We start from the raw sequence: 9,812 nt of genomic DNA on the forward strand, positions 1-9,812 counted from the left end.
AAATTTGCATATGATTGAAAACAGTTTTGAAGATAGGAAAGCACATTATTTTTAAAAATTGTTAATCACTCATGCACACACTAGCAGGTACTGAACCTGTCAATCTGCCAGAGTAATGCATGTGAGTTTCTAATCATGTCCTTAGGTGTATGTAGAAGAGATCTATAGAGCCCTAAGGCTATGAATTGGTAGACAGAAAATTTAAACTAGAGCTCTGGAGGTTCCTTTAACAGCATTTCATAAGAATGCACTCGTTCACCAGGTAATACAAGTTCACTGAAGTAAAGCAGTTTCATCAGACAAGATCTTTGCATGGCATTGGTCCAAAGGGAAGCACTTTGAATTTTCACTTTGCAAATATTTATTTATTTATTTATTTATTTATTTATTTATTTATTTGCTGCCTTTTTCCTGGAAAGGGCCCCAGGGTGGATCACAGATAAAATCAGTTTAAAACTGTTAACATTTAAATCAGTTTAAAACAAAGTTGTTGTGTGCCTTCAAGTCATGGGGTTTTCTTGGCAAGTTTCTTTAAAAGGGGTTTGCCCTTGCCATCCTCTGAGGCATAGTGTGTGGCTTGTTACAATAAAACAAATTTAAAACAATTAAAAACACCTTGCTAAAACAATATAAAATTGCATTAAACATACAAAAGTTAAAAAACATAAAAAGAACACACACTGTATAAAAGACTCCCTCTGTAGCTCCTTTTGGACTAAATGCAAAAAGTGGTCAGTGAGTATATAGTCAGACCTTTATATCTGTGGGGGATCTATTCCGGACCCCCCACACATACATACACACAGCTCTGAAAAAACATGGGACCTCAAGTTCTATTGTCCCTAATGGTGGTGTAACATGTGCGTGTGCTCTAGTGTGGCTGCATGCACACACTGCCATCTGGGATGCTCAAATCCGGGGATAGCAAGCCCATGGATGGCGAGGTCCCATTGTATATACTATGATAATTATTTTAAGTAACACCTCTTCATACACACACATGCACACACCCATACAAATAAATAATGACCAACAACTTTCAGACTTTGTCCTTTGTGATTAGTGCAACTACAATGGACTAAAGAGTAAAAATAAACCCACTGAAAGCAATGGAAACTGTATGTGACAAGTAACTCAAGTCTAAAAGGTTTCATTGGGCCTACCCTAATTGAAACTAATATTGAATTTAGTTTGAGAAATTTAGTTAAGCATGATGTTGTGTTCTTCACTGGGTAGATGATATGTCAGCAAGAGAAGGAATAAATTAAAAGGGAGGGAAAGAGAGCAGTGTTTATTGGAAATGTTTACCCTTGGCAAATACCACCTTAAAAACTTATCTTCAGAACAAGAGAAGAAGATGAATAAAAACAAGTTACCAGTCACTGATCTCATCCTTTGACCAACAAGTCCTGAAACCTATCGACATTCAGTAGAGGAATAGCTGAATGTCATATATGAAAAACCAATATTAGGATATTACCCATTGAATAATTCTGAGGTGCAAAAGCACACAGATATGCAGGCCTAGTATAGCACAACCATGCTAGCTGTTAGAACCTGAAGTTAAAATCTTAATTCATTTAGAACTTCCCTGGGTATACTCACAGCAGAAATAATCCAGCATGATACCACTATAACTGCTATGACTCAGTGCGCTATGGAATTCTGGGAATTGTAGTTTTATGAGACATTTAGCCTTCTCTGTCAGAAAGCTTGAATGTTACAACAAACTACACATCCCAGGATTACATAGCATTGAACCATGGCAGTTAAAGTGGTGTCAAACTGGATTATTTCTGTGGTGCAGATGCTGCCTTAGACAAGCCTCAGATCCCTTGGGTAATATGGGCTCGGTACAGACTGGCGCATTGCACCAGCCTGGCCACCTACTAGGGTTACTCAGGAACGGAGCGACCGCATGCCCCACAACCCTAGTACATGGCAGCGGTGTAATCATGGCGACCTCTCGTCCACACAGGGGCCACGATGATGATGTCACGCACGCACACGTCCAAATGGCGCAGCGCATGCATGTCGTCTCCACACTGCCCCAGGCTGCTTATGGAGGCCTGGCTGCAGCGTAGGAAGGAGCTCCGAAACAGCTCCTTTTGGGCGCATGCATCGTTCCCGCAGCAACCAAATGGTTACAGAAACGATGCCGGGGCTCTGGCTCTCTGCCATGGCTCTGGCTCCTGGGTTGTCCAGGGGCGTGAAGCCCCAAGAACACCCCTTTTCCGTGCCACAGAGAAGCAGCATTTTGCTGCTTCTCCATGGTCCAGAAAAACTCTGAATTGGGGCCACAGGGCTGCCGGTGAGGCTGCTCTGCCCCCAATCTGGAGCAAAAAGGGATGCCAAAGACCCACCCCTTTGGGGCAGTCTGTACCGCGTCATGGTGTATTATAAGAAGGGCATACAAGATTATTCTTATTATTATTGAATATATACTTGGCCTGAGAGGGAACGATCAGGCACACCCAGCTCCAAATTAGGGTTTGCCTGAAGGAAGAGACTCCTCCCTCCTTTAACTGTCATCTTGGCCTGAGAGGGAACGATCAGGCAGACCCAGCTCCATCAGGGTTTGCCTGAAGGAAGAGACTCCTCCCTCCTTTAACTTGGCCTGAGAGGGAGCGATCAGGCAGACCCAGCTCCATCAGGGCTAGCCTGAAGAAGAAGAGCCCTCCCTCCGGTCCATCTGCCTTGGTCCAGGCCTTAGAGGGAGAGAAGAATGCTGGACCTGATCCCCTCCCTCCCACACCATTCCCTTCTCCTTTTGTGTCGTGTCTTTTTAGATTGTAAGCCTGAGGGCAGGGAACCATCTATTATCCCCTCTATTGTAAACCGCTCGGATTCCCAGTGATTGGGCGGTATATAAATAAAACCTATTATTAGTAGTAGTATTATTCTAAGAATTATTCATTACTGACTTCTGAAACTATATCTGGACAACATTTAGGCAATATGGTGACCAAAATTTCAGGTATTTCTTAATGAGACTGATTATTTAGGTTATTTTTATTTTTAGTTTCCATCCTGGCTTTGAGATGGAAGCCGAATTAGTTGTTCAGGTAAATGATCTACATTAATAAATGGTCAGAATGAACTGATTTTTCTCAACTCTCAGTGGCATTCTAGACCTAGAATTCTTCTGAACTGCAGTGCTGGGATGAAACTAGGTGGTCCCAGCTCTTGCTTTCCTGGAAAGTTCCTCTCAGAAGGCATTCCCAGCAATCTGCTGCTCTACTTTGAATCACTGACTTATGGCAGGGGTGGGAATCACGTAGTTCTCCAGATGTTGTCAGACTTATCTATTAGCATTCCTCAGCATTGGCCTTGCTGCCTAGGGCTCCTGGAACCTGCAGTCCAACAAGATTTGGAGGACTACATGATTCCCACCACTCACTTATGTGTTGCTGAAAGGATCCATCTTGTCTCCCATACTATGTAATATTAGGCTGACCATTTTCCAATGAGAAATTTGTGAAAATTTCTAAAGAATTCTAAATTTATACAATTTTTCCTTATTAAATATAAAAATGTTCAGACCTTTAGGACTGCAATTCGCTCTTTCTGAATTGCAAAAAAAAAAAAAATCTGGTGATGAATACCAATTTCTGTGGCTTAAAATCAAGCAAACAAACAAACAAAAAACCCACTTTCCAAGTACTTCTAAGGAACAAAAAAAATGCATTGCAACAAACCATTCATATTTTTTTCAGTTCTAACTGTTTAAATCTCCACAAATCTTCTTTCTGGATTTCAGAAAAGTTATACAAATCAAATGAACATATTAAAAGAATTATTGATAGAGTATTTTATGTAGTATTGAAGAATTGGTTGTGAACAGGTACTTGCAACAAACAGGTGAAAATCAGCATGGAGAAAAAAGAGGTAAGGACGCATGGCTACACCATCGTAAATCTTATTCAGATCTTGATTGCGTCCACATTTACTTGGACATAATACCGGATTAATTCAGTCACAGTTACTCCAAGTTAAGTATGCACAAGACTGAAAGCAAAGTATTTTTGACTCACACCCACAACAAGAGGAACTAGAAAGAAGACAGTGGACAAGACTGAAAGATGTGAATTATATTTGTAAACACTACAAATACAAAAGGCAGTCTTGTGCCAAAAATGATGATATCTGTGACTTTGCTGTTGATAAAATGCTGTACCTATACTGTTCCATGGGGCTAGTTGCAGGAGTGTACAATTCCCTTGGTATGTCAGCTTCACTGGTTACCATCAATTTGGGGGCATAATTAAAAGTGCCTATAAAGTCCTACATGACTGGGATATCTGAAATATAGTATGTGAGTATGCTCCCACAAAAGCCACTTTGGAGATCTCAGGGAGGAGCATTTCTCCCAGTGGAAGGCTGAGAGGCAATACCTTCTGAAGCATGTCTAATCAAAAAGGCTTTCTCAGTGGCTGGCCCCAGGCTCTGGATCTACCTGTTTAAGAAACCTTGTTTTTCTGCCAGTACTAGCAGGCAAATATCTCTGTGTTCAAGCAAACCTCGTGATTGAGCTTGTTTACTCCAGAGGGGGCATTTAACTGGATGGGTGCTGTATTTTCTGTTATTGATGTGCTTTTAAATTGTTTTTTTTTTAATGCTTTTGCATTTTATGGTTTAATTTTGTTTATTCCCTTTAATTGTAAGTCAGCTCAGGTCCCAGTTTTGGAAAAAAAAAAAAAAACAAGACACAATTCAAACAAATATATGTGCTGTTTTCTTTTCTTTTTTTATCAAATGACCCTGTCAATAAAAATATAGGTTTCGTCCATTCGTTTAGAAAGCTGATGAAGTTCTTTTGTAACTACTAGTTCCTAATCTTACCACACACACACACACACACACACACCATGGGTTACAATCAGAAGAAATATAAGGACACTGCTAGATGCCTAACATTGCATCATGTTACATGTGAAATCAAATACCAAAAACATATATTTCACTGTTCTGAAAGCTTGTAACGCAGATTCACATCTAGACTGGGTAACTGCTGGTATCAGAAGACTTTACATTCTTTCATTTATAGCTGGTAAAATATTCCAAAGACAATACACATATTAGAATAATTTTCACTGCCTGGGATATTTATAACTTTTCTGACAATTAATTAATTGTTGCTGTGTGCCTTCAAGTAATTTCTGACTTACCGTGACCCTATCATGGAGTTTTCTTGTTCGGAGGGGGTTTTCCTTTGCCTTCCTCTGAGGCTGAGAGAATGCAACTTGTTTCAGGTCACCCAGTGGGTTTCCATGACTAAGCAGGATTTGAACCCTGGTTTCCAGACGGTAGTCCAACACTCAAACCACTACACCATGCTGGGTCAATAATTAATATCAAGCCAGGCTGGATCAATAATTAATACAATAATAAAAAATGTTTCTCACCATGTCTTAGGTTTGCTTCCTCTCACGGTCCAGAAGGGGCATGTCTACTCTGTATGCTTTTTTAAAGATAGAAACTAGAATATCATCTTTCTAGATTTTAAAATGTTAAAATAATAGAATGTTATTTTAACATATTAAAATTATAAAATAGTTATGTTGAAAACTAGTTGGGAGATCATCTAGTTAACCTCTTCTTCAGTTCAGGAATCTGCAGCTATGGCCTCTCTGACAGGTTACTGCCCAGCCTCAACAGGTAGATGAAAGAGGCTATAAGACAATTAATCAAAAAAGCAGAGCATCATAGAATCATAGAGTTGGAAGAGACCACAAGGGCCAATAGTGTGTAAAGATGTATGTCTATTTAACAAAGCACTTGTTTTCATAACCAAAGTATATGACAGTATGAACATCTGTAGATGCATTTGATGCAGATCACAGGAGCAACTTACCCATGAAAGTGATGCCTGATACATTTTAGCACGTTTCATTTCCAATGTTTCCTCATCAACTTCACAAACACTACAGCAGTACCCCAATATGTCCAGAAAAGATTACTCTTTCGTTTCTCTGATCACTTTTCCCCATGGGTCCTCACAAAGATAGGAGACTAAACACATCCCATTTCTTAATTTCCACCTGCTTTTGTAATGTATTGTCTTCCATTCAGAAGCTCTTAGAAAGCAGAAATATCATAGAGATTCCACTTGTAAAAGGAAAAGCTGCCTAACATTCTCATGATTTATTTTCCTGTACCCCTGGAAACATGGAAGTTAAAATAGCCATAAGATTTGGTTACAATCTTCTTCTGACTACCAAAACATGGTACAATAACATCCAAACTACAAAAGACAGTAATACCTTTATCTGACCAACCAAAATGCACAAAATACCTGATGCATTTTGGTTGGCCAAATAAAGGCATGACTGTTTTGTGGATTTTGGATGTTACTGCACTTTGCTATATGGCCAATATAGCTACCCCAAATATGTTACCAAAACACAGATATCCTTTGGGAAGTGTATAGAATACAGGCAGGGTATAAGCAAGTGTTTGAATAATTTCTCACCCAAATCTAATGGCTTTCCCTTGAAGACCCCAATAAACATGTGCTTCATTTTAAACCCTTCTCTTACCTAAAGTAATTGCTTGCTGCTGCAAGGACCACACGGTGACATGAGAAATTCATGCTGCCCACACACAAGGTTACATCTGTGAGAGAGTTTTCTAGTCGGAGGTTCTCCAAGCCATTCTGTAGGACCATGGACAGGCCTGTGTCATCAAATTTAAGCCTTTCATTGATGGAGACCTCCACAAGTTCTCCCATGGTCTTGGAACACTCATTTTCCAGAGGTAACAGAAGTTCCTCCTCGAGGTTCGTCTTTACCATGTCTCCCATGTTTTGATCAGCAGCAGCACATCATGCCATTGATACTTCAATCTAAGATGGTTCCTGAGCTTCAGACAAGTCACGCTGCAGAAGTAAGGCAGATTTCCTGTTTGGGCCTCCCCACTTATCTACAGCTGTCACACACACATAACAGGAAGCCTTGCACTTTCTCATCCTGTTAATACAAAGAAAGGCAGTTGAGTTGTTGTTGTTGCTGTTTTTATGCAATCTTCAGGCAGTTTGAGCGCATCTAAAGAAGACTGTTCAGTCATCCTTGAATATGAGAACATTTCAAGGAGAAATGTTAAAACTGCACAGTTTCTGCAGTGTCATATGGCTGATGTTTATTCGGATATACTTGACCAACATGTTAAAGGCATTTGTAAATCATATTAAGCCCTTTCAACCACCAGCCTGAGCACTTTTCTATGCATACAGTGAAATTAAATCTTGTATTTCAGTGTTTACATGGCAATAGATGACAATTGTCTTACCACTAAGAGAGATTGTTCTTTACCAGACATCATTCTGTAGATATCAGTCATATTCTTTTCAATATATATACCAATTATATCTGTTTCATGAAAAATAGATATATACACAGTATACAGTGTGGTTAAGAGTGAGATTATAGGCCCAATCTGAGTTAACCAAAGTGGATCACACTTTTGTATAAATCAAAAAATAATTTTGTGGGCCTTTAAGGACTAAGAGATTATTATTTATCATAAATGTTCATGGACTGCAGCCTACTTCATAAAGTTGAATGTAATGAAATGGGTTGTTGTAGTCACAAAATTGTACCAAATAAAACTAATTAGTCCAGCGGTTCTCAATCTGTGGGGTGGGATGCCCTGATCCATCCTTCCCAAATTTTTGTATTGTTAAAATTTATACATGTGTTGAGTTAAATATTGAATTTACTTAAATAAAACTGTTCTAATTTGAACAATGTTATTTCCTTATAAAATTTTCAAATATGAATATACAGAATGTGCAAGTGTAAATATGCACACTAAACAAACAAAATGTTTTATTCATGTACTACATTGAATAGTGCAACGGTGTCCGCATGTAGATGTATGGGGGGGGGGGGAATCACAAGGGTAAAGAGTTTGAGAACCATTGAGTTAGTCTTTTTAAAGTGCTGCAAGATTTTATTGTTTTTGTTACTGTTGTACTTGTTGCAACAGACTACCATAGCTACTACCTTGGAAGTTTAAAACAACAAACCACCACACAAACCAATCTTCATTCCACAATTTAACTTCATGCTGATACAGCAATTATGGTATGTGAAAGATACGCTAATTATGGTATAAGTGGTTTATTAAATGTAACTGTTACAGATGCAAAGAGCTAAGCAATTGTTAGACACAACTAAAGTAGACCCATTAAATCTACTCAAGTTAGGACGAACAACTGGATTTAGTTCAAAGTTTCCTCATTGTGAAATGACAGTGTTCTCTATAAAAAGTATAAGCAGTCACTAGGCAAAGCAGGTGAGCCAGCTGCACTGGTTTGAGCACTGAACTGTGACTCTGGAGATCAGAGTTCAAATCCCAGCTCAGCCATGAAACCCACTGGGTGACCTGGGACAAGACACACTCTCTCAGCCTCAGGGGTTGGCAATTGCAACCCCCCTCTGAACAAGTCTTGCCAAGAAAACCCTATTATAGATTCATCTTAAGGTCACCATAAGTCGGAAACAACTTGAAGGCACCCAGCAGCAGCAACAAAGGGAAAGCAGAACAATCTCACACCTACTTTTAGGTGCTTCTGGTTGGTGGATTCCTACTAGTCAAAAGGCATTGTGCACCTGTTTCATCTTCTCCTTATAATTTTTTTCCCAGCATGAAAAAAGAGAAGCTGCCATGGGAAAACATGACAGTATTACCAAAAGATGTCATCATCAGATAATTCTATGTCTGAGGTAGAGCCACAACAGGATAAAAATGTCATTTGGAAGAAGCACCTTATGTCTAGACGGACCTAAGACTCAAAAGACAGGATGTAGATCAGTTGCCAGTAGTGTCTGGGGAAGTTGCTTTTGGGATTACAACTCCCACAGTCTTTAGGTGAATATTACCATGTGAGCCATGCTTGCTTTGGACTTCTGAAAGCTTTAGTCCTCAAAGCCAATTTTTAAGCTCTATTTGCCAACCAGGTAAAAGTCAATGTAACACAATGGATTTTATGCATCCTTGATTAACATCAGCAGGAAAATAATAGATCTGTTAGGCTCTACACTGCAGTGATTTCAATGGCTGAGTCATTTTTATTACGTCTTGGGGCCAAAAACCTCTGTGATGTAACACTCTCCTAAGCAATAAAACCTAAGGTAGCTTGCCACACAGATCCTCAGAATTGCATGGAGATTTTCCATACCTTTGCTTGTTAGATCTGCGAATACCTTCCGCTGATGCACAAACTTTCCACATGATTGGAAGAAGCCACATGATAATAATGATGCAGCTGCTGGGAACACATGCTGTCTTGGATTTTCACTAGCTGTAGTATTGGGGGGGGGGGTTAGGATGCATTTTGTCACACAGATATTGTTGCACCTTTGGCAAAGAGGCTGGCATAGACAAGACTCTTCCCAGCTAGTAAAGCACAAGTTAGTAAATCCTACGTCATCCAAATTGCGATTTCTCCTCCCAAAAGGTGCCTTGGTGAGAATGGACAAAAAAAAAAAGAGTACAAGTGGACCCCTGTGGATACCAAAATCTGTGGATGCTCAAGCCCCATTCAATGCAATGTCAAAGTAAAATGGAGTCCCTTGTATAAAATGGCAAAGTCCAGGTTTCCATTTTGGAATTTATATATTTTAAAAATATTTTCAAGCCATGGGTGCTTGAATCCGTGGATCTGGAGGGAAGAGTGTATCAGTTTCTTACAAAAGGAGACAAATCCTCCAATTCTTGAGTGGACTAAAGCTTTCAAAGATGAGAAGCCCTGGGGAAGGCAGACTTTTGCAGGACATGTCCTGGAAAAGGAAGAGCCACAAACACTGCTA

The 9,812-nt window shown here is 39.6% G+C and overlaps 1 protein-coding gene across 1 annotated transcript in view; it reads right to left on the bottom strand.

The window, feature by feature from the left end:
• Positions 1-9,317, bottom strand: part of KLHL6 (kelch like family member 6) — a 33,077-nt gene extending 23,760 nt beyond the window's left edge. Inside the window, exons 1-2 of the mRNA XM_089509567.1 lie at positions 9,182-9,317; positions 6,540-6,968 (exon numbers count right to left, since the gene is read on the bottom strand). Coding sequence (XP_089365693.1) covers positions 6,540-6,802 — 263 coding nt within the window. The 5' untranslated portion in view covers positions 6,803-6,968; positions 9,182-9,317. The remainder of the gene's footprint in view (positions 1-6,539; positions 6,969-9,181) is intronic.
• Between the last annotated feature and the right edge of the window lie 495 nt (positions 9,318-9,812).

Source organism: Sceloporus occidentalis, unplaced genomic scaffold (assembly GCF_023333645.1).
Source record: "Sceloporus occidentalis isolate IW3139 unplaced genomic scaffold, rSceOcc1.0.p SCAF_2, whole genome shotgun sequence".
NCBI lineage: Eukaryota > Metazoa > Chordata > Lepidosauria > Squamata > Phrynosomatidae > Sceloporus > Sceloporus occidentalis.